The 26,731-nt window shown below is 32.4% G+C and overlaps 2 protein-coding genes across 2 annotated transcripts in view; both read left to right on the top strand.

Moving 5' to 3' along the window:
* LOC117691114 (uncharacterized) overlaps positions 1-26,731 on the top strand; it is a 139,913-nt gene that overhangs the window by 7,483 nt on the left and 105,699 nt on the right. The gene's annotated exons all lie outside the window — the stretch shown is intronic.
* On the top strand, positions 8,310-16,591 carry LOC117692044 (uncharacterized). The gene is made up of 5 exons (XM_066071642.1): positions 8,310-8,455; positions 8,877-9,019; positions 13,252-13,366; positions 13,441-13,583; positions 15,764-16,591. Exons 1-5 carry the CDS (start codon positions 8,399-8,401, stop codon positions 16,116-16,118), a joined length of 813 nt encoding a protein of 270 aa, XP_065927714.1. The 5' UTR covers positions 8,310-8,398; the 3' UTR covers positions 16,119-16,591.

Raw genomic sequence — 26,731 nt, 5'->3', positions numbered from 1 at the left:
ATAATCAATGAAATACAAAATATATTTATTCTTTGAAAGAATTTCCAAGGTAGTTAGACAGCGCCACCTTACTTCGCATGCACATCGAGTTGTTCATACAGAATACATGACGTCTGCATCTTTTTGAAAACCCCAGCGCCGCTACATCCAACACAGCAGCAAAATGATAGTAAATTAAGGAAAGTAACAATGTAACATCGCTTCCATCGGTTTCTACATACATGATGATCGCTACCTTCATAACCTGCATTAATCATTAAAGAAAGCATTCTATTGTTAACAATTACATCATTCTTTTCACAAATTAATAAATTGATCGTAAAAAGGAAGTTAAATTAACTAGAGTATTGTGTATCAGTGTGTTAGAAAAAAGAAAAAACTAAATGTTTTCTATAGGAATTTAAATCAGACATCAGCATGATTATCTCGTGCAGGCAGTTATGCTGAAGGTTTCAACCAATCGATAAACGTGGTGTGTAGATTTCATTCCTGTCAGGTTTTACAGAACTTAGTATGAAACTATGAATGTACAACCAATTTCCGTTAGAAATAGAGGGAATCATACTTTGTGGATGTAAAATATTATACAATAAAACGCGACATAAATACTTCTCAATAACCTGATAAATGTATGCATTCTTTCGTTAGTTTACAAAGCTATAAACTTACTGAGTACAATGAACGGGAGTATTGTTTATTTGTTTAATTGATTTCTAATAAAGGTAAAATAACACCTCTCGATAAAGTCACTCAAATTAACAGCAAATTATTTGATTATAACAGAAATAATAAATAAAATATACATATGTCAAATACGCAAAACATTTGCAGTTTTGGGAATAAAAAATGAATATCTTAAAAATTCAAATAAGTAATCAACAACAAAAGCCCCTGTGGGATTTTAACTCGGGGTGTACGGATCAAAAGCCCGAAACTTTAATAAAAGGAAATACTGTTTCGTTCAAAGATCATTTTTGTGATGAATTCCAGATCCTAATTTTGTACGCAAATATAACCAGAGGCCCATGGGGCCACATCGCTCACCTGAGCAACAATGGGCGTTCAAAAGATATTGTGCTATATGGTCCCTCGGTAGAATAACAAAAAATAAATATTGTCAAGTATTCGAATTTTACACTTATGTTTGCATACACGTAATCTTTGACATTGTACCGGTACCTTCATGAGATACTATTTTTTACCAGAATAAGAAAATCCTACGCAAGATATAAAACTAAACATTTGGTAGGTGTACACTGTTAAGTTGTTAACTTCCAATTCCCTATATATATTCGTTCTGCCCCCCCCCCCTTTGTAAAGCGATCAAAATATATGAGAGCATATAGGTACATTTTTTTCATCAACTACTTACTAATTATTGTATTTTTAAAAAAAAATATAATAGTTATTGTATTTTATTTAAAAAATACTACATGTATAGATGTGAAGAAGAAAATTGTACCTCAATGTGCTCAATTCCTCAAATTTAAAACATTCATAAATTTAATTTGTCTTCTCCATTATAATTAAATGACTGTTATTTACCTCGCGTACAAACCAGGATAATTTTCCGCTGTGATATTTTCTTAGGAATAGCGATAATTCCCCGCAACAGAAATGTGTCAGAACTATGGAAACTGTTTTAAAGATGTCGTTTTTATTTACTCGTGTTTGAAAAACTATCAAAATTGATGTAAATTTCACATTATTTATTGTATAAAGAGGGGGCCCCAGAGAGTAGGTATATACAGAATATCATTCTTTTATTTTGTTTTTACAAGTATTTAACATACTCTAATTGATATAGAATTTCTAATGTTCAACCAAAATTTCAGCGTCAATCGTAGAATTACCGGTATTAGCAAGATACAGAGCTCACAGTTCGCCTAAGTTTGAGTCATATTTTGTTCACATGAGTTTATTACATTCAGCTTAAGATTTTTAACTTGGTATTTCCTATTCAGCATTTAAAATGAAAAAGAATGGTCTAATATTTTCAATTCTTTTATTCACTCAAGACCAGTTAACTGGTATTTGAGGTTCAAAATCAGTTTATACAAACGTTCATAAACACAGTCCAGGATCACATGTACAGTAGGAGTAATAATGACGAAAAAAGGTTAAGTTTACAATACAATTAGTTGTTAAAGTTGGTTTCTGGAAGAACAGACTATGAAAATGTTCTTAATAAATATTGACAAACTTTTTACTTTTTTAAGCTTTATTTTTTATGATCTGTTTACAAACATAGAATTGTGAGCAAATCTCTGTATCTTGCTTATAATTCGAAGCTTAACACTCAAATATGGTTAGTAAATAGAAATTGTAAACAATTAAACACAGGAAACATGCACTATAACAAATAAGGAACACAATTTATTTTTTCGAAATGAATATATACCTACATATTTCCGTCAGCGATATCAAACTCTATTTAAACTGAATAAACTCGAGAAAATGCCGAGCGTCTCAACAAAACCTATTGCATTTATCTACCATTACGCAAAAGATATTGCCGAATTACCGATAGAATGAATTGTATTTCAGTACTTTTTTTATACATCAGATTTCGCTTAATTTGCGCAGGTAAACAGTTAACTGTTTGATTTACCGAAGTTTCTGTTTGATTTGATACGTAAAAATCACGAAATACAGACGATAGTTCCCAGGTTACAAAGCATAAATAATGAAAACGAAACGAAAATCAGAACAAGCTAACACCAACGTCATGTGTGAAAACTGTCAACGCATAGAAATATTTAGCCTCAATTTACTTCACAAAATCGGCACCAATATATTTTGCATGTTTCAAAAATTTCCCTTCATACGCAAACTGTTGCACAACAAGCAAATTCATCATAGTCAGATCGACCCTTTTTCGTATAATGTCATGGCTGCTTTAAACAAAGAATCTCGTTTTAGAAGTATGGAATACGAGTCTTGGTAAAATGGGTATGCAAACCCGGGCCGTGGCAAAATAAAAGCCGGGGCAGATCGACAATAGTCAATTCCAAATACGCATTATTTTGCACAATATTTACAGCGAATACAAATATACTGGTCCATCAAATATATATCCTGAAATGTTAATGAGATTGGCAGATTAATAACTGCCAATCTTTTGTTTTGCCCAGACCAAGTCTTGCCTACCCATTTTACCGGATGCCTAACGCGAAGCTGAAACACGCCTTTCCTTTATTATTATTTTCGTAATAACTCAGATTTGAAACAGAATTAGCACTTAATTTTTGCAATTTATATTTTCCTTCTCATAAGGATAATATATGCTAAACTACGTTGAATTTGCCTCGGTAGTTCTTGAGAAGAAGATTTTATAAAATGCACCCCACTTTTTCTACAGTTTCAAGGTTTTCTCCGCTTTGAATACAGATCGGACTTTTATTTCTGCAATTTACGCATTAATAACCTCATTTGTTACATTTGTTTTTTGTACAAGAAAAGCAAGTTTAAAGGCGCATGGTCACGATTTTGGACAAAAATTATTTTTCCGATTTTAATACTTACAATGCTTCAGAAAGGCATTTTCAATAAGCAACCGAAATTTTAGTGTCATTTGTTGAGTTATAAGCGAGTTACAGAGCTTGAAATTCTTCGCTATGTAAACAAAGTGTTTGTTTACATTTTGAACGTTGAAGTAAAATGTTTAGTTTTAAACCTAAAATGAATGTGTTAAACGTTAGAAAATGTTTATATATGCTTTAAATAAATGAAAAGATAGACAAATAAGCTAGAAAAATATTTTTTACTGGTATATTGAACCTATGTAAACAAAAACAGCGCACGAGCCTTGTTTACAAGACAAAGGATTGTGAGCCCTGTATCTTGCTTATAACTTTACGAGTGACTCTCAAATTTTTTTTTATCATTAGAAATGCATTTCTAAAGCATTGTAAATAATAAAATCATAAAAATAAAAATTGACCAAAATCGTGACCATACCCTTTATGTTTAAAAAACAACATGTCAAATGATATAACGTTTTTATTAAAAGTATTCTACTGTATAGCATTTCTTGCGAAAGGGTAGGTATTGAAAGAATAAGGTACATTTTTTTTTCAATATTTGCCCTAAAATCCAAAAGTTGTTCATATATCATAAAAATACACAAATACTATTTTGAACATACATGTATGTTTATAAAAAGTACCAAGTTATGCACTTGTTTCAAAAATAATAATGACTTCCACATGTTGGCATATTGCTAAGATTTGGTAAAAAATGATGAAAAATGGCACATTTTCTTACAGTTTTTAAAAAGAAAAATGTGTCCGCAGCCGTCGCCCACAACAAAATTGATATATTTCATATAATATCACATCATAAAGTTATAATGTAAGTTTCATCGTGGGCGACAGCTGCGGACATATTTTGCTTATCAAAAAACCTCTAGGGAACTAATGTCTTCTGCTCAGTTTTATGCAAATTACGGGAAAATGCATGGTTTATGACGTCAAAACCAAAGTCTTATCATTTAACTATTTATAGATTCTTAATTTCTGAATATTCTTGTGTAAATAAACGTTACATTTCAACTGTTTGTGATATTTTTAAATTTCACTATAAAACAGGACAAAATATTACTGAAACTGTACCTGTTTCTTTAAAAGCAAACACAATAATGCCCTCCTATTAAACCTTATCTACAGCTAAATAAAATTAACAGTCAAAAGTACCCTAGCCCTGTATCTGGTCCCCTCTATGACAGTCAACTTAAGGTTGTATGTAACATCTGTCGATATGAATGTGGATTGAAGTACATTGCATTCAAAATACTTTCACCGGATTAACATTTGCAAAATTTACTATTTTAGTAAGTTTAGCAAAAAAAAATACGTTTAAAATTTGTCTGGAAAGGTAAAACTATCAAAAGTCCTAGTAGGATTCGAACTCATGACATACAGATTTGTAGTGAATCCTCTGACCCACTGCGCTACGCTGTTTTGTGACAAAACTGTGAAAAAAAAACGATTCATGAAATTTTACTTAATTTTATTGTTTATTTCGATTAATAAAACGTCACAACATGGAAGTGTCCCATAACAACTTAATCCATTGTTGTGTGACCTGTATTCATAGAAGCGTGCATTAAAAAACTTACCTCCTAAAATCTAAAAACCAGATTTTTCTTTGTTCACGTTTTGTACTCTCTTTCTGCCCTTCACGCTTTCCAGTAGCCATACCTGTTTACTTTCTAAATTCATCTCGCAAGGTCAGATTTCATGAAGATTTTAACAGAGAACGTTTATTAACAGGCAACAAAAGAAATAAATAATTATAAAACATTCGTTCAGTAGTTTTTAACTAAATATAATGGTGTTATCTATTTATTTTTTTTTAAATACTTCCTTCTCCAATTAAAATGTATCATTTGAGGCAAATAAACACTGTAATTTTGGCTGATTTTAACAAAACAAACACAGCACATGAGTGTATCATTACTGGTTTAAAAATATATTTTGAATGCATCATCCAACGGACGTTGAATGTATCATTTTTCTTCGAGGGTGTGTTGCTGAAATTAATATACCAGCTACAGGAATGAATTATAGAAACGTTTGCGAATATCAATTTAAAGCTTAGATAATAGGATAATATTCTTATTTTGTGTTATTTCTATAGTACACGCCGTTTTAGTTTGTTAAGTGTCCAAACCTCAAAGTTTGCATTTCTGCCCCAAAATTGCATTAGAAATGGCTCAAACTTCTTCACGTTACAATGCTTTTTAAAAATCAAGACTGGTCATAAAACAGCAAGTATTTAACTTTTCTTTTAACCAAATATTATGAGATTAATATTTGTTAAAGATTGATAATAAAGAACATTTCTTTCCTTAGTGAACGTCTGCTGTCCAGGTAAACAAACAATTTTGAATGTATCACACGGCACTTGAATGAAATGACTCCAAGTGGTTGTACGGTGTGGTTTCACATGTTTAAAGTGACCGGTTTGGGTGTAGTGGTTAGTAGAGGCTCCGGTAACGACATCCGCCGGGTGTCACGTTTTACATCTCCTGAGTCTAGATATAGTGAATATCTCCAGTTAGATAAAATACTAGTTCAAAAAACGAATAGCCATTGAATTCTGGATATTGTTAGGCGGGCACATATTTTTTTTAGCCTGTAAGCTTGTTTTTTTTTTTTTACGTTTTTTATGTTTTGTTTATTATCTGTTTCAAACTTAACTTGTATATTTTATTTACAAAGTCCTTTTTTTCATTCAGCCGACAAAATCAAAAGAACTCATCACACAGATATAGCACAAACCTTTCTGTGTTAAAACAGTTAGGAAATGTTAGAGATCATTTTGGTTAACTACTGTGTGCTTTTAGAGAAAAAGACCGGATATTCGACTACTAAAACAATGCATATGTTTGCTTTAATAGAAAGAAATAACCACAAAATATATTGGAATATATACATGAATCTAAAAAATGAGAAAGAGAGAGAGAGAGAGAGAGAGACAGTTTGATAAAATATGATCGAAAATGAATTTTTTTTTTATCTTTAAGAACCTTTGTTCTGTGCGTTATAGAAAAAATTGAGGTTAAAAAAAGACGTAGTAAAACATGCGTCAAAAAGTATCTCTCATGATTTGCGATGGTATACAAGGCTCGGGATAGAGAACACAAAACGAGTTGGATAAAAGTCATATACCATCGTACGTCATCAGAGATCCTATATATAAAGCCTATACAATGCTAATAAATAACTTAAATAGTCAGAAGACATGCTCTCTGAAAAAAAAAAAGAGCTAGGTTCATATGTCAACAACAACATTACACGACTACGGTTGTTAATGACTTTTTGCAAAGACATCGATAAAAGTGATTTTGCATACGCATCAAATAATCCAATATACTATTTTAATGATCACACGAAGAAAAATAGTAAATTCAATGAAAAAAATGAATGATAAAAAATTTGAATACAGCATCATGATAAAATCTATTTTAAAGCTAAATTATGAAGTTTTAACAGAGCGTCAAGAAGCAAGAAATGACGTCGGCAGTGTGCGGTTAGAATAAATGATTTTTCACATTATGTTTTTTTTTTTACAAAACACAAATTGCTCGTAGGCTCCCTGACCTCATATTTACAGTTTAAAATTATGAATGATTTTTAAACATATTGGAATGTATTTATTTTTTTTAATAAAATCAGTTAAACTGTTGAATTTTCTGTTAATAAATTGGGTGAAGACCTTAAGTTAAGAAGCTTGGCACACTTTGTACCTTTTTAAGTAGCCTTGTTAATTAAAACATGATATCTAAATTGTAACTAATTAAAGTTTTTATATATTTCTTGATTGTGCCTATATCAGATGTATAAGATGTATTTCCTTACCACATTTCCAAAACTATCCAAAAAATTCATCCGTGTCACTCTTCACATTTTTATCTTTTAATTATAAATGTTACATTACATGTACTTATCATATTTTTCCTGGTTTTGCCTATATCGGATGTACAAGATGTAGTTCCTTATATAAAAACCATTCATTAAAATCATAACGTCCCTCTTCCACCTTTGAATCGAACAATTTTAAGGAGGCCGATTGTGGGGATTTTTTGCGGAAAAAACTGCATTAGCAAAAGTCTTTTTTTAACAATATGTAATTCATACCAATTTTAAATTTTTGCGAAGTCTCAAGAATATCGATCAATTAGTTCATTTTAGGACCCATCTCAAAATACATTGAACAGATACAATTTCTATAGTAATATATAGGAAATTTTCATCATTCGCACTAAGAATCAGATTAAAATATACTATAATAGCGATTTTCCCCAAATTGTTATATAGGATTAAATATAACATTTTGTTTACCTTACATGTAAAAACTACTTCATTCAAAATATTTAAATTACCAAATTTTGATGTATTTTTGGAATATTACAATTGCAGATTGGTATTATAGATTCATTAAAAAAATAAGAAAAAATAACTCAAGGATAGCATAATTCTGTTTATAAAACGACATACGATTTATACTCTTTATCTTATGTTTTTTCTTATAACATACTTCCACAAAGCTTCATTTCATCATAACGTCTTTAATGCATTATAGGAATGCTCACCTATCGTACAACTGAAAAATCGTCTTAAATGTTATTTTCCATTAAAATCTAATAAATTTTATCTGTATTTTGTTTATTGTGTTCAATTAAATATAATGTATCGAAAAATGAAAAAAAGATATATATATATACACTGTATTTTAATAGAATACGCAGAAAAATGCGCATTGAAAGCTTAAGCCGGCCTCCAATAAGTTTCTTCCGTCCCTCTTCATTTTTTTTATCGAACAATCTTAAGTAAGCCAGTTTTGAACTTTTCCATGAAGATATTTTAGTTGTAAACCATTTCAAACGAACGCCATGAAGAAAAGAACTCACACCATCTTATTTCTGGGGGTCTTGTCATTCATTTTACAGGTACACCTATTGATGTTATTTTGAAAGTTAAGATAAAACTTAATTTTTTGCAATTTCTCGCAATGATTGTAATATTATTTTAAATTCATAATTGGATGCCAGACTGAATTATGTTTTGAAAACTGTTTTATTACACCTATAAAAAGGTCGTCGTTAATTTAATGTGACGACTAAATAATATGTATTTGCTTTAATTTTTTAAATGCACATTGATCATTAGTTCACAATGTTAATCTGCATCATCGGTAAAGTCTTATCTAAATGAATTCATTGCTAATTTAGTACTGATACATAATATACTGAAATAGAGGTACATAGAGGAGTCTAAAAAATGTTAAAGCGAACTTAAACGTTGACTCTTTTTCATTTATTATTACTTAAAACCAGATCATAAGTTTGAAGACCTCAGATTCCTTTTCAGATCACTAGGGGAGACTATGATGTATTGGTCAGATTCCTGGAGTACAACAGAAATCAGGATGCTTGTGATTTACTTTTTGTTAGCGGCGTAGAGTGTGATGTTTATTTCAGAGTATGTTTACAGCCTCTTTCGCCGGGACAATGGTAACTATGTGTTTATTGTACTCACATGATTGGAACAGTTCATATACAGTATTGATTGTTTCTTATATGGTTTCATTTTCCTGTGGTAATTCGCGGTTTATAAAGCGTTAACTGTCCCAAACCATTTTATATCGTATAAAACAAATAAATATTGAATTCATTCCTTAAATGATTCTGTTAATTTCACTTAGTTAGAATAATCTAATCCGAACAGGCCTTCACACCAGTTAATATGCCTCCCACATACCCGTTATGTAGCAAAAAATGCACAATCGCTCCGAAACAATTTTGGAGCAACTTAATGGGGCTGCATTGAAGATAACAGTCCAAGTTTCATCTAAAAATTTAATTCATTTTAATGAAGAATTCAATACTTTTTCACCAACGTTTTTTACTCGCTTCGAATTTACACACCATGTTGACATTCGGAACTCCCGGGATATTTCATATTAAATGCACTGAGATAGAGTTATCTCCTGTATTCCTTTGATGAACAGAATATAAAACAAATTTTCAATAAAATTTACACGATTTACATGATTTAGCGTGAATGCAATGTGCTTGTGCAAGATTGTAAGATCCAAAAAATCCAGATAATTTCCGGATTTTTTAAAGGAATTTTCGTTAATTATTACTTGGGGGAGCTTGATTGAAAAAAATAAATAAAAACAAATTGGTAATCTTCAAGTACCAGTTATGTTTGAAACATAGAGACCCTTCCAATTTCTCGGTATTAAAGCCCAAAAATTCGAGTCTATCATTTTAATATAGTAGTATAGAAAGCCTAATGTGAAAGTCGCTTTCTACGAAGAGCAGGAAATGGAAGCTTTCATTCTCAATATTTAGCAAAGAGAATTAGCTCAATACATGGGTCAACTTTTAAATTTGCAGTAAAAGAAATGTTTATAATCATATGCATAAACTAGACTTTGACCCGTGCGTGCACGGGTTAACATTGCATATCGGACATTTACGAAATAGGTAGCCTACATCGACACACCTTATTATTGACATTCACATAACAAAGCTATAAGCCTACAATAATGCTATTAATTTCACTACATTTTCATTAGTTTGAATAATTTAAATGTGTCTCGGGAAAGGCCCTCACCACAGTTAGAATGCCTACCCGTAATGTAGCAGAAAATTGCAGAATCGCCCCGGAACGATTTTGGAGAAAGTTAATGAAGTTGCTTTGAAATAACAGTCAAATTCATCATAACAAACCTTTTTGAGACTGCAAATACTTTTCAACTAAAAATTTTAATCCATAGAATGGAAGAATTCAACACCTTTTCACCAACGTACACGTATTTTCTTTGTAAAACTGGGTCCGTAGGACATTATTCATTTTTACGATAAAACATATTCTATCTTAACTCTCCTAACAAATATAATGTAACTTTTTTGCATGTAATCAAATATTTGTGTCATCAAGAAGACAAAAGTAAGTACTTAGTTGAAATGTATATTTGTTATTTTATACTTTCTATGAACAGAATATATAGCAGAAGTCCAATGAAAATTTACCCGTATTTGTATTATCATTTAAACTAAAGATCCCGTTAGTGTGAATGTATTGCGCAAGCGCAAGATTGTAAAATCCAAAAAATCCAGGTGATTTCCGGGATTTTTGGAGGAATTTTCGTTGATTATTAATTAGCGAAGCTTAACTGAGAAAAAATAAAAACAAATTGGTAATCTTCAAGTACCAATGATGTTTAAAATATATAAAACAAATGACAGTATTCTTCCGATTTCTCGGTATTAAAGACCAAAAATTCGAGTCTATTATTTTAATATAGTAGTATAGATAAGCCTGCAAGTGATTCCGACAAAAAAGCATATTTTCCATATAAATGCACGCATATAATCCTCAGTTTAAAATAATAGCTATGTTTGAACGGTTAAAGGGGGGAGGGGTTATGGGGGGGGGGGGGGTCATCGCGTCAAGATGTTACCTATCGCTTACTATGATAGAATGTACATCGTTTATAATTGATGTTGGATTATTATTGACAATAAGAATCACCAGCTTGGATAGAATTATAGATATATTAATATAGTGTACAAGGACCTAAATCACGAAGCGGGCCTTTTTGTTTTTAATACCCTGTTTTCTTGATCTGCAGAACGATTTTGCGAAAATTGTGTCAAGCTTGCGTGTCTTTAAAAATGTACTTGTTTGCACTTTAGCTGATTAAACAATAAGAATGTGTATTTGTTCTAAAGACCCTTTCTAAACATTAGATGTTAAGTATACGAGGGTTGTCCAAAAAGTTCGTGGACACATGTGATTTTATTCTAAATAACGACGTTATATTTAGAAAAGTATTAAAATATTTTAATTATGCATGTGTATAAAATTCAGAACAATGTACATTCTCATAATGTAGTTATCACTACAAAAACATTGCCTGTACAGGCCGCACGGCCCAGTCTGACGGTTACACGACGTTTTTATAACGTCGTACGTAGCGCGTTGGTTTCTGTTACTTTTCAGCGTAGTCACCTTTGCACTGCAAACACTTCTCACACCTTCTTAGCCATAAATCGAACACATCCGAATACCATTTACTGTCGATTTTAGATACAATGGTTCGAGTAGAATATTTAAGTTCATCAGAATTCTCAAATCTTACTCCTCTTAGCTGTGATTTGATGAAAGGAAAAATTGCAAAATCCATCGGAGCAAGATCCGGACTGTATGGCGGGTGTTCAAGAAGATTGAATCCTATAGGAGTTCGATTTCCAGACACGTGGAAGCTGCCGTATGTGCAGGTGCATTATCTTGTTGTAGGATGATATTTCCAAGGTCCACAGCCATGGCAGGGCGTTTTTTCTTAATTGCCTTAACTAAGTCGCGGCGTAACACCTGTAATAAATAAAACCAATGTTTCGTTTGGTACACTGTATGTGACTTTAGAATATGTGGGTTTTTTAATATATAGTAATTAAATAAATCAAAATTAAGATTAGAATGTCCGGGTATTAAATTTATGAATTACAATATGCTAAATGTAGCGAAATGGACGTTTTTAAATCTGTAATTACAATTTAGATGTGATGAAATGGGTAGTTCTCTACCTTGGAGTAGCATGCAGCATTCACCGTCTGACCGGAGGATACAGCGTGGACCAAAATCATTCCGTGCCGATCAGCAAAGAATATATACATTTGTTTACCCACGGATTTCGCAGACTTTGCCTTTTTCGGTGCTGGTGAACCCCGGTGTTTCCAAATGCTGGATTCTGTTTTTGTTTCTGGATCAAAATGATGCAGCCAAGTCTCGTCCGTAGTAATGATTCTGTCCAGCCACTTCTCTCCTCCTCTTTTGAAATTCTGTATGAAAGCCTTACTTGTCTGCATTCGTCTTTTTTTTGTGCTCATCGGATAAAAGTCTGGGCACCCATCTTGCGCAAACACGACTCATACAGAAGTCTTCAGTGAGGATATTAAAAACCGAAGATTTGCTAACATCACTTATTGACGCGACTTCACTTAACGTCAGACGTCTGTCCTTCATGACAATGTCATGAATGCGGGATTTCGTTTTATCGTCACAAAGCAAAGGCCTTCCACTTCTTTCAGCGTCTTTTAAATCGCAAACTCCATCCGAAAATCGTTTGTGCCACTTGTAGACTAGTGATCTTGATATGTGTCGATGCCTTTTTGTGTTCTCCATCATTTGTTTCGTTTCGATAGGTGTTTTCCCCGAGTCTACGCAGAATTTAATGATGGCGCGCTGTTCCATGCGATCCGCCGACGTCGCTTTTTCTGGCGTTTTCAAAGACATTTTCTTGCCGTAAACTCCTTGAAATATCCTCTGCTCAATTAAAAACGGCTTTAAATGACGTATGAAAATGACGTTCACAATTCTGACTACGTCACAGTTGAATATTTTGACGTTTTTACCCGTATTAAAAATACTGTTAATATTCTTATCTGAAAACTCAATCTCGAAGTTTGGACAATTTTGACAATGGGCCGTTCGTGCTTTTCGCGACACTTTAATACAGTAAAATTTAAGTTTAATTTTAATGAAAACATTCAAAACTACTTTAATCTGATTTGGAATTTTATGACAAATATGTTGGTATACAATATGCATATATAAACCCGTTTAAGATGACAAAAACGCGATTGTCCACGAACTTTTTGGACAGCCCTCGTATATATTGTTGTTGATATGCAAACTAAATCTAATGATATGTTTTGAACTTTTTACTCAGGGAAATATGTCGAAGGAAAAATTCGAATATTCTGTTAGAAAACACCCACTACTTTCTATTCTCGCCTGCTCAAAAAGAAGACTATACTTTCCGCTGGGGTAACATTAGGGGAGAAGTAAGTTCACATTTATAGCTGCTTGTTTTTGTTTAAATCAATTTCAACCTCTTATGTTGAACGTATTTTTTCAGCCCATTTTCAATATATTGATCAAAGTTTTTGACCTTGACCCCGTTGGTGAGGACGATTTTTTAGGAACGACCAGCTACAATCATGTAGGTAGCGGACCAATAGTACGAAACGTGACCACCACGCCTGCCGATATGAACCTGAGGTAAATGACTGTAACAATATTTTAAAAATCATCAATTTTTTATTGGTGTTGGTTGATCAAAGGAGTTCCGTTTAAATATAAAACATGCGGCATATAAATTTCTTTGCGCATGCACTGCGATTACATTAAGTTGTTTACCTGCTCTGTCGTATCTTTAATCTAAAGCATTTACCTCGAGATGCAAACTTTTACATCCAATCAGGATAATATATATATATATATATATATATATATATATATATATATATATATATATATATATATATATATATATATATATATATATATCGCTGATGACATACGCGGGTTGCTTAAGGCGACTCAGAGTTAAATGACCGTTTTAAAAAAAATTAAAAAAATGTTTATTTTTTTGAAAACAGTGCTGAATATTAATATCAAGTAAACATTTTCGCCAAGATATTATTTTTCTATTTTTCGGAGTCGAGTCAATCTTTGAAGCTGCCATGCCATGGTATCACGTGACAGTTAAAAATAGATAACTTTTTTACCTTAACAACATTGACAGTTCATTTGTATGTTTGCTACAATAATTCGATCGGCAATTAGTTCATGTTTATTACTATTACTACTAGAATCCTATCGTAAATCGCATATAATAAATATTGACATTAATTATCGGAAACCCTCTCAACTTCTTCAATTTCATTGAAAGTCCTACGGATTTATTTTTACAACAAGGCACATGATTCTAGCAGCACTTTTCAATGATTTTATGTAATGTGCTTTTGAGATTTGCAAAATTCAACTTTCATAATATTCAAGGTAGTGTTACACTTTTGTCTTTTTTTAACACATTGCAGAGGAAAGACCGGTCAAGCCATATACATGTCTATCTGCTAACCTAGTAGCACTCGCTGATAAAACAAAATTATCCTGATTATATCCTAACTGATATTCATCTAAATTTTGGGTATCTGTATTAAATATCTTTTTTCGACATTGTTTACACTGCATTCCGATGATTTGTCTTGCGATATTGATCTTTTCTATTAAACATACATGTGACGTCATCAATCATAATTATACGTAATACAGAGAAATCGAAGATATATTCAGTTAAAAGAAAATGAAATTGACATGTTTCTGATTAAAATATGACATCATGCTGCTTATTGTGAAGTCATATTGATTTAAAAGTTAAAGGTGCTTTCCATAGCAACTATAAATGATTATTAATAAACCGTTATAGAAGAGCAACACATATGGTTTTTGAGAAATATTCGTCGAGGATTTAATTTCGTTGTTTCCGTTGGTAGTATAAATCAACGAAATTAAAGCATGACAAATGTTCAACCAAAGTTTTAATGAGTACAAAGAGATTACAATATGATGAAATTAAATGCAAACGAAATTTTATTTGGTTTAAGGTAATAACACATCATCATAAAATGGCTGACCGCTGATCGAAACGACATTTCGTGTTATTAAAAGAATTTTATGGACTGAAACACGTAAATTACTCCATAGCCGAGTGGACAAATTGTCGGACTTGTGATCTGTACATCCCAAGTTCGAATCCCGTAGGGGCTTTTGGTGTACTTACTGGAATAATTATTTTAGATATTCATTTTTTTATCTCCAAACTGCAAGTTCTTCGCTTATTTGACATTTGTACAGTTTATTTATCATTTTATCTTTCATTATCCAAAAATTTCCTGTTAATTTGAGTGACTTTTTCCAGGTGTGTTATTCTACCTTAAAACAACGAAATTTTGACCCAACAAAAATATGTGCTTTTACAGAATTGTCTTTCTTTTCACAAATGATATCACACACTCCTTTTATAAATTTCCTTACTAATAAGCTTCCTGACTTTCAAAGATCTATTGATGGTTGCGTTTTATTTATATGTTGTAAAACTAATGAGTTAAACAATTTAGAGATTAGATTTATTATTAAGAAGCATTTTACAAACTAATTTATCTCTTTCAGAAAATGGATTATATTTTTTGGTGAATTACATAGTTTATATCTGTTTACGAGAGAATGAAAAGAGAAATGTAAAAAGATAAAGCAATTTTATCCTGAACTTTATTGTTGATAAACAGGTTTACTGTAACATCTTTCCAAGAATAATCATGTGACAAAACAAACCCTTACATATTGACATTCACTATACATTGTAATGTATATTGTACGTACATTGTATTTCGTTTCAGAGTAAAATTCATGTTAGAAATAAAATGCTCATCTCGACCATGTGAAAGCACATCAACCGGACTTACATCTACCAATAGTAAAAGTCTATTTACTACACTTGCATCAACTCCAAGTCAAAGCACATCTACTCGACTTATACCTAGTCGAAGTAAAAGTATATCTATTACACGGGCATCAACTCGAGGTAAAAGCACTTCTCCTGGACTTATATCTACTCGAAGTAAAATTGTGTATACTACACGTGCATCCACTCCAGGGAAAAGCACATCCACTGCGCGCACGTTCACTGGATTTTCATCTGCTCCAGGTAAAACAAAATTATTCAAAATTTTCATAAACTCCCACGACTGTTAGGCATTCCCTTTTCCAGTTGAGGCAAAAGGTACATATTTTAATATGTAAGGCTACAATCATCGTTTCGAACAAGAAATTAGGGAGAACAGTTGTAGAAAAAAGCAGTTGTATAACCTCGAGGACAAACGTAAACATAACGTAAAAAAATGAAAATAGATTTAAAATATTAAGAAATAAAATGTTTTCTTTTAGTGTTTAGTGCAGGTGTAAAGGTTGCTACCAATTGCAGGAAAAATCCTGAGACAACCTTGCAGCTGATGAAATAAATGCAGTTGTCTAGATCTGTGCGACAAGAAATGTTCCTTAATATTTTGTAGGTGCGACCTATCATGGGATTAGTAAATTTGTCTTTGTCAGTGAATAGCAAAAAATCTCGTTAGTATAAAGGATGGTGAGAGTCTAGGTTCTCAAACGTAGTACTATTATCATTTTTTGTATTTCAAATAGGTTCCCTGTCTTTTGCATTAATCCCATAATGTGCCTTTTGCACTGTGTGGGCTTTACTGCATCGAACAAAATAATGATATTTTAATATCTAAAATTGTCAAATCTGGGTAGTTTATGTTTAATTTAGGAGTACATCTTAAAGGTATGTGAAGGAAGCTGCTTGACGGTTGAAGGTAGATATGGGAGTTACTGGGTTAATCATGGATCAAGACTATACATTATGTTATAAGAATGAGTGGGTTAAATATTGATCCAAACTGAATATTATATTTGTCTTTCATTCATCTTTCATTCATCGTCATTCATCTTTAATACATACATGTATATATTTTCTGTAATTCATTTATTCTTCATAACTGTAAATTTTACGAATATATATATATATATATATATATATATATATATATATATATATATATATATATATATATATATATATATATATTTATTTATCAGCAAAATCATTGCAAAAACTATCAAATTTACAAATACCTGCCAATAGTGAAAGTTATAAATATACATAAAACACATAAAACACAAGTATATTCACCGCATTTATTTGTGTAAGCTGTCTAAATCTTATTCATAATTTTCTTTCTAAAATAACAAAAATAAAACAATAAAATTAATCACACCTTGGGTGAAATCAGACGTGTTTGTTTTACCAGATATTATATACTCCTTAAATCATTTCATATCTTACTAAATTGTGGTTACCAGATATCATATACTCCTTAAATCATTTCATATCTTACTAAATTACGGTTGAACACGTTTATTGTTTATCACAATAGAAGCAATTACAATAGGTAGTATAGAATTCGAGTCAAGTAAATTCGTTCGTGCCTGTGAATTACAATCATGTATTCAGAAAACAACAAAAAATTGTATGGAAAGAAGCTAACGCTGATTTTAAGATTGACCGAGCGCTGGTTTTAGAACAGATCAAGGCATTTGAAGGAATATAAGGTAAGTGATTTATTCAAAAGCTTTGATATATTTAATAAAATGAGCTATTGATGCAATGATATTCTAAACAATGTTTTTTTTCTTGTAACGCTGGATTTACCTTTTAAGTCAGTCTCTTTAGATCACGAAATATCATTTAAGTTTAGCATCGTAAATTTTAAAAACCTAATTTTCACCATCTGTATAAGTGGTTGTTTTTTATTATGTCACCATCTTAAATTGTTCATAAATGATATGTGTATAATTTGAAAGAATGTCTTTCTATTAGCAATTGACGACAAGTTTAAAAACTGGAAAAACGAACTTAAAGAGGTGAAAATATGGTAATGATAAAATGAAAAACCATGGTCAGATTATTTTAATAATTTTCCTAAATTTTATTTAACTCTATTAATACATGAAAGTAACGATTTAATGTGTCTTTTCATAACCTTTTTCCCCCAAAATCCCATTAAATAATATTCCATTTCATTACTGATGAACTCATTAAATTCAAACATTTTTTGCATTATACAAGAAAATTACAAAAAATTGATAGCTGACCATCGTACAATATTAGATGTGTAAACACTGAGAAATAAAGTATTATATTTCTGTGACCGTGTAGATTTTACGGTGATAGAGAATTCGTCTGGATCTGCATCGGTCGTGTGCAGTACGAACCGGGTGAGGGAATGTTGGCGTAAAGTGTAAAAGGTTGGGGCGCGCTGTGGGCCGTAAGCTAAAACGAAGGGTAGGTTTGCCGTATTCCCGAAGGTCCACCAGTATACAGTTCCAGAGAAATAAACAGGCAATTGGTGCAGGATTCCACATTATTGGACGAGACTCAACGATGGCAACATTATAACAATTTAACAGACAGACATGTTACAAACAAGTCGGATATGGCCAGAAGTGGCCTCCGGACTCAAGACTCTGGGAGAGTCGGACGTGGCCGGGGCTGGCCGCCGTATTCCAGACTGCGCATTGAAAATTGTACATAACTATTTATAAGAATCTTAACAATGAGAATAAATTGCAATTAACAGGTAATGATATAAGTAAGCTGAGTGAAAGCTTCACAGATATAAAATAATTAAATAAACTCAATGAGTCTTTGATGTCCAAGAAATGAAAATCTGATAATTGCACAATGTTGTTTTAAGAGATTAACAGTCCTTGAGACATGACACTCTGTCTCTATAAAGTCTAATAAGTGTCAATCACTAAATAAAAAAAGTAACTATGTAAGAAATAAACTGTGAGAAAAAATTACGAAACAGATGTTGAATTTTACAAGTAAAGTAAAAAAAAAAATTATAATTGAACAGTGCATTTTGCACGATGATACTACATGTTTATAAGCAAATACAGATCTTAACACGTTGTCTCTAGTTTGATTCGCTGCATTTTATTCACAGAGTGGGACTGTGGTTATGCCCGGTACGATGGTAAAAAGACCACTGGCAAACGTTTTACACGCATTTTTATCGAACGCAAGCGCCAATGAATCTATTAGTATATATGCGGAGATCCTGGAAATTTTACAAGGGGTTTTGAAGAATAATTTTGTATTTCGAGGAGGGGGAACATGAGCGGATGAGAACATTTTTCCGGGGTGGGGGTTGAAAAGTCAGACGGTTATTTGAGTTTGCCAAGGGATGTCCGAGGCATATTTGGTAAGTTTATAATGAACACGTAATTGAAAGAAATTTCGCTGGGGGGGGGGGGGGGTCTGGAACCCTTCCCCTTCTAGATCCGCGCACGGAGAAGACCGATGCCGGTAATTTTACTGTAATTTTAACCATTTTTATTTAATTATTCATGTTCATAATTATCAGAAAACCAATATTACCTTAAAACTTAAGATACGAACCATTTAGTCTCGGTGAGTATTGCGTCCGCGTACGAAAATAATGGCAATTTTCAAGAAATTCGGATGGACGATCTGTGTCCTAGGTCGTCCATCCGATTCTTTTTCTGACTAAAAGCTACAGACCTGCAGTTAGAGATTTTCAAACTCTTATTGATTATGTCAATTTGTTTGTCTCAAAGAATCATTTTTTAAATCAATAAAGTTTTACCTTAAAAAAAAGAAAGAAATCGGGCACAATTTTCAATGTTAGCATTTTACAATTTTATGGTCTAATAAAATTTCAAGAAACAACTCTTCATTGCTTTATCCGAAATATTGCATGAAAAAAATTTACATCGCATTTTTTAAATTACAAAAGGATATTCAAAATGAACTTGGATTAACCGCTAACAAACAGGCATAAAGAGAGACTGAGAACCAATTTCTTCTCTTTTTTTTTTTTACATCAAAAGAAATTAAAAAATAAATCAAAATATATTTTTTTTCTTTGTATGCGTTAATGAAAATGTAGATCAGCAAGGGGATCTTTTTCGTGCAAGCACCTACTTAACAGATTGTTACACGGGTCTACAACGATGACAAATATCGAAAAGGCAATATTGTGGGTGAAGGATGAATGTGTAGTTTGTTTTTTAAGTTTATTTTTGATACATGTAATTATATTTATCTGGATCGGTTATGTTTGTTTTGATTATTAAAGAGGGGAATAAAGAAATGAGTAATTTCCAAGCACGTAGCATCGTTTTTGAAAGTGTGGGGGGGGGGGGGGGCAAACTCATCCAACAAATCTTGACAAGCAAAAAAAGAAAAAAAATGAATTTTCCAAAATTTTCAAAATTTCACTCATAATTTCATGATTTTCATACCATTTTTTTACTTGCTACCAAAATTGGGGGGGGGGGGGGGGGGGGGGGGGAGAGAGCAACTCCATGATAATTCAATTTTTTTAATGTAAATTTTATAAAAATAGTTGCTTCGAGAAAAAGTGGGGAGAGGACATCTTTATGTCATATAACATGTGAAACTGATTTCATTCCACCCACAAGCTTGAAATAATGAAATAATTTTAATGAAAACAATATAAATAGACGTCATAAATCCCATATCAAACGCCATATAACCACTTGATTCTGCGCGTCTTTTTAATGAATTTATAAACAGCGGCAAATTCTAAAATGTATTTTTAAAGGTAATGTTAGCTGCAAGTCTGTAGACCTTGTTTGAAAAAATTCGGATGGTAGTCAATTTTTTCCTGGATACAGACAGAGCGGTACATATATGCAGCTAAGGTAACTAAGAATGATCCCAATAAAATACTTTGTTGAGTAATGCAAGCTTTTAAGAAAACAATACTTATATTTGTTTAAAATATAACACCCAAATACTTCGTCTTACATTCGCTATTTGTAGAACAAGCAGAACCAGTATCAGTCTGACCGGCATCATCATATACATTGTTGGAATTTTATTGTCCTAGCATTGCAATGCTCTGCATGTACACAATTTCTTTTAAAATTTAAACACTTAAAGTGTTCATCTATATGGCTACACATAACGTACACACGTGATTCAAAATAACCCAGACGGAAAACGGTAAAGAATTCAGTCATTGAGTCTACGTTTTATAGAACTTGTAAGAAAACACAATGCGGGTCTGAATGTTTGTTGATATGTCAATCTATCAATATACAGTTTGTTAATTATTTTCGATTGCTAAGGCTACAACGTATTTGATGAACATTGAACAACATTTTTTCCATGCCACTTTTTTCCATGGAAGATAGCGAATACAAGTATAAAGCATTTATAAAATTTATTTAATTACCTCTTTAGAATTGTGTATGGAATAAATAATTTATAAGTTGCTGCTGAAGGTTGTTTGGTATTTTCGTTTGTAGATGTTTTGCAAGTAAAAAACCTGAAACGCGGGGCAAGTCATAATTAATATCCCTAATAACCGTAACTTAAAACTAGCGGCTTTGGATTCAAATATTATCGTATACGAATATTAAGTTCACTTTTTAAAATCATCTCCACGATGATAATTATATTATATCCATCGCAAATCAGTATTTTTTTTTTTTTTGCTTTAAAAGAATTGTTCTATCGGGAGCAATCCCGCGTTCGTTTAAATTGTCATGTCAGTAATACACATTGTGCTTTATATGACGGCCGTGTATACGTATTGTAGAAAAGCTGAGTTTAACTAGAGCAGAGCTCGTGGCAAAGCCCCGAGTAGGTCTTCCGTTGTTGCTGCGAGTTCAAAATATATGTTATATGGTGTCAAACGATTATAATGACTATACTTTCAGTTCTGCTTTTGTTATAAAAACGTGTTGTGATTGAAAGCCTGTATATAAAACGTGTTTTGAAACAAAGAAAGGAAGAAAATATTTTAGGAAAACTATTTGTCGAGCAGAGTTTATGTAATCGTTTCAAACATTCTTTAAAAAGTGAGATGTTTAATGGCGAGTTAAATTTTCAAGGGTAGCAAGCATTGTTATAAACAGTATGTACTCATGATTCATGTCAGGAATTGTATTTCTTTTTTAAACTGAACCCGCCTACAAAACACGTAAACCTTTCTCAAAGATAACTTCTATATTAAAATATTTCTAAATTTTTGAAGACTATGTGCAAGTTTAGAATTGCGTGCTGACAAAATTTACAGACCCTAAAACGTACTACTACACCAAAAAAGCGTGCGGCCTACATGCGAGAAACGTTTCGTGTAAACCTTTTAGAGTTTCATGTAAACCGTTTAGCGTTTCGGGCAAAGCGTGTAAATCGTTTCGAGCAAAGCGTGCGAGAACCGTGTGAAACGTTCATCAGATTTCATTCGGAACTCTCTGACAAGTTAATTGTTTCAAAATGGCGCCCGTGTTTTACATTACTTTAACAAAATTGAGCGAATTTTTAACAAACAAAAGAAAGGTATATATATATTAAAAGACGACTAGTAACAGATAATTACATGTATATTTAACGTTTTCATGCGATGTTTCAGTACTGAAACAATATTAAAATTCGCTATACATAAAAAATATTAAATACAGTTAGTGAAACATGATTTCTATTGGAACAAACCTAAATCAACTTTAACTTGCACGATCATGTTTTGATAAGCATGTATTTTTATTATTTATTTATATCGATAACTCTTACTGAGACCATTCGGCTGTGTACAAGCAGCACACATAACCTCGGACATCGGGTGAGACCTGCACCTGGCTAAACCTGTCAATCAAACTCTGTGTATTTGTTTTCATTGGATGGTCAGGCGTCTCTCTTTTGTCAAAAGCCAATGGAAAATTAATGACTTCAAGGTAATCGGAATACGTATTTGATGAAGCACACAATTTAAATGATAGAAAATTTATTAATTATTTGAACAAAATTAAATGTAAACATAGAAAGGTAATAAAAAAATTAATTATTATGGGAATCTATACGCATGGTACTCAATTCAAATAGATTATATTATGATTTTATTATTTTATGTAGTAAAATCACCCTTCCAACTGTTACTCAATTACATAACAATTGATGACCTGGGGCTATAAATGTTCTGAGCTGTGTGCGCTGAAGCGACACAAGATTCTCGGTCGCATGCGGCAATTGAATTAACACAGACTGGCCGAATAAACAAAGGGGTGGGAAAGTGAAACAAAATGTTACACATAAGAAACCACCAAAAATGATTTTCGACAGATCTTGCTATCTTTTCTCCAATTAAAAAAAATCCAGCGCGAGCACCAGTCAGCGGGGCGGGAGGAGGGGGGGGGGGGGCAGCAATGAGTTCGCTTCCACAATGAAACTACAGTAGTGATTAATATGTGACCGATAGAATCTAATCTAAAGTTGTTTAAACTCATGTGAATATTTTTTAAAATAATCATCGAATGCCTCAATTCAGGGCATTCCTTTATCGTGCTAGCACCTACCGCAAACATGTAACATGGAACTTTGATTATAATTTGATTTGATTTTTAAACTACCTTATACGCTATCGTATAAATCAATGCTTAATCAACTGTACAAGTAAAATAAATTTATCTTTTCATCTTAAACCAATATAATAGTTGAAAACATAATAAAATATAGTTGTGTCGTGCAAAATATGAAACATAAACGCGTCATAATGTACATGTACATGTAGAAGAACACGAACCGACCGCGGATCACTTATCCACTCGCGCCGGATCTCCTCAGCCATGTGCGAGGGATTATCATCATTTAAATGTTTAATATTTGAGGGGGGGGGGTGTTGATTTAAAACATTAATTGTACAGTTTTTAAAGTAGTTTACATAAACAAACCAACCATTAGTTTATGTCTAACGATTTTTCCGATTTGGAGTAATATCGTTCATTAATATTCATTTACACTCAAATATTTAATTAAATATATACAAGTAGGACAAACTTTTATAACATAAAATTAAAACAGTTCTTGTATATACGGCTATATTAACTCAAACACGTTCATATGCATGTAAGTGTAAGTCGCGGTGTGCGAATCTTGTGTATTAAATAACCGCTTACCGCTAGGTAATGCAGCTGTCGCTGATCTTCTCGGCCGTGGGCAAAGAATATATTTCGTAAAGGTACAACGCACAGAAACGCACAGCTCACAACCAAGGAAGATTTGAACAGTTTGCAATATAATGACCTTACTCTATCAAATAGAAGTTATATATTTTAAACTTAAACCCCACAATTGATCTTTGTCTATTATTGCTTTAGAGAATGACATTGCTTTTATTAATTAAATGAACTATTTCTTACTTGACATCCAATCGTTTAATCAACAAAAGATTTTGTGTAATCAAAACTAAAACAATTCTTGAGTTCGCGGCTAAATAAACTCATATATGAGAGACGCAACTCTCGTGTATTAGATAACCGCTGACCGCTAGGTAGTCCAGCCGCGAGCATGGTGACCGATTTTCTCGGCCGCGGGCGAGGGAGAGCTTACGTAATGGTACACACACACACAGCTCTGATTCAAGGTAGATTTTAAATGCATGGAGTTAATAAATAAAATGTAATGCATAGAGTTTTTTTAATTCCATATTTTGTGGTTAAAAAGAAAAGAAAAAGAATGTTTTGTTTTCCGATTGCCGTTTTTAATGATTGTGCACTATAAGAACTTAACAACAATGACTTAAACTCCTAAAAAAAAGCATGTACTCCAACAAAAAAAAAATTCTTATAAATTAATGCCTCCTGTATAAACCAGCATACTTTCTGCGGCAACTTTATGCCAGTTGTACGCACAAAGACTTTCGTTAACTTGTCAAATGAAAACAGGTACATGTCAACATGTAAAGCTTTTTACACTCATACTACACAAATCACTTACAAAAAAATATTGTTACGACCTTTATGAGATCCCAACAAACAACTTTTCCAGCGACATCCATATCAAAATCCAAACCGGTTTTGAGTTATTAAGCAAACACTTTTAGGGGCTATTGGCCCTTAATTTAAGGGGCCAGCCCTTTTTTATTGGTGTCAAATGAAAGCCCTCGATATTCTGCACAACTTTTATTCTACATGTCTTAACAAAATATTTTTCGTTAAAAAGATATAAAGGAAAATATGTCTAAATTTTTGCACTTTTTGGAATCCTGTTTTTTGACCCCCTACCTTTTCCTAAATAAGGAACGTAATCCAAAAACAAAAACCGATGTATACAACTTCAATGTCTTTGTTATTCAAATTCGTTGGATTCCCATTCCCTGCTATCATAGTCTCGGAGCCTTTGTCTGGAAACCAAAGGCCCTAAAAAATTTTAAAAGGGGAATAACTCGTTAACGGAAAGAGAATTCTAACTTTTATGAATTGATGAAGATAGTGTTTTGTAAAGTCCATTAGCCCTGAAAATTTGAGCAAAATCCGTTCAGAAATGAGCAAGATATGAAGCCTCAAAGTTCGCGTCTAGGAAGAAAAAAAAAAAAAAGAAAAATAAGAATAATCTTAACCCGCACAATAATAGAAAGGTCTTCCGTTGGAAACGGAAGACCTTAATTACCATGCATTGGAACCATTTTATTAACACATCTCCCAGTACTGAAACAATTCAAAATGTCTCTGTTACAGTAACACAGTGGAGCGTTAATCGTGTACGTCCAGCTCTACAAGCACATGCACTGTCGTCTAGGCGACGGCCTGAATACAGCTAGCGACTCTCCTATCGATCGGTTACCTGAGTCTCGTAATGCATCTAAATATAGACAGGGGCACAGTTATGAAACGAACAACAAAAATAAGGTCAAAGAGGTTTATCTATATGAAATGAAAATGTACATATGTAAAAAAACATTTGGGAATTTTATGTGGAATTATTTTTGCGCGCTACATGTATCAGTTAGTGCATTACAAGAAGCCCTTTCATAACCTCATAAACGTGCCCACCCCCACAAAAATGGACCGAACTGACAACAATTGTTTCTGCAAATACTGACTATAAATTACGAAAACATTAAATTGAATACTATAGAAGGATTTAAAATTAATTTCTTTACAACTTTGCTTCAATAATGCATTAGAAATATTTATTCCTTTTTAAGTTATTGACAAGAAACTTTGGACGCCTCTAACTCCCTAATTATAAGGGCCAGCCCCTTTTTCGGTAAACCGAATGAAAGGTCTGGGTAAGACCAAGAACTTTTAAAATACATGTTATAACAAATTTTTATCAGGTAGAAAACTAACACGGAAAATACGCGAATTTTTTTGATTTTTTTTCTTACCTTTGTTTCAACATCTAAACTACCCCTTTTATTTGCATTTAAATAATAAATAAAATATATCTCGCAAAAATTCAATGTATTAGCTTCCAAACCAGCCCATCTTTGAGACTCTGCCAGTCATCGTTAAAGCTAAACCCCCTGGACAAAAGAAGTCGTTAAATTTTACTAAAAGGGGAATAACTCAAAACCGGATAGGGATTTTCCTCAACTAAAATATGTAACGACAACATCACGCGGCATGTTATCAGTCCTGAAAATTTCAAAACAATCGCTGAACAAACGAGCGAGATATTAAGGATCAAAGTTGGCGTCTAGAAGAAAAAAAAAATAATAAGAAATTTGAAAATTTTTCAGAATAATAGTAAGGTTTTCCGCTGAGAGCGGAAAACCTTAAATATGATTACTAAATCAAACCCGCTAATCAACTTCATTTTAGAAATGTTTTTAAATGTGGATAGATGACAATTTTATTTAAATGTGGATAGATGGCAATTCTGTACAGAAACTCGTACAATGATTTCTTTTAGTCGTATTATTTTACTTTTAGATCACTAGCTTCTGGATCATGGGCAAGAAGTAGCAGAA

Source organism: Magallana gigas, chromosome 9 (genome assembly GCF_963853765.1).
Source record: "Magallana gigas chromosome 9, xbMagGiga1.1, whole genome shotgun sequence".
Taxonomy (NCBI): Eukaryota; Metazoa; Mollusca; class Bivalvia; order Ostreida; family Ostreidae; genus Magallana; species Magallana gigas.
Note: the sequence above shows the minus strand (reverse complement) of the source record. Positions and strands in the feature narration are given on the sequence as shown.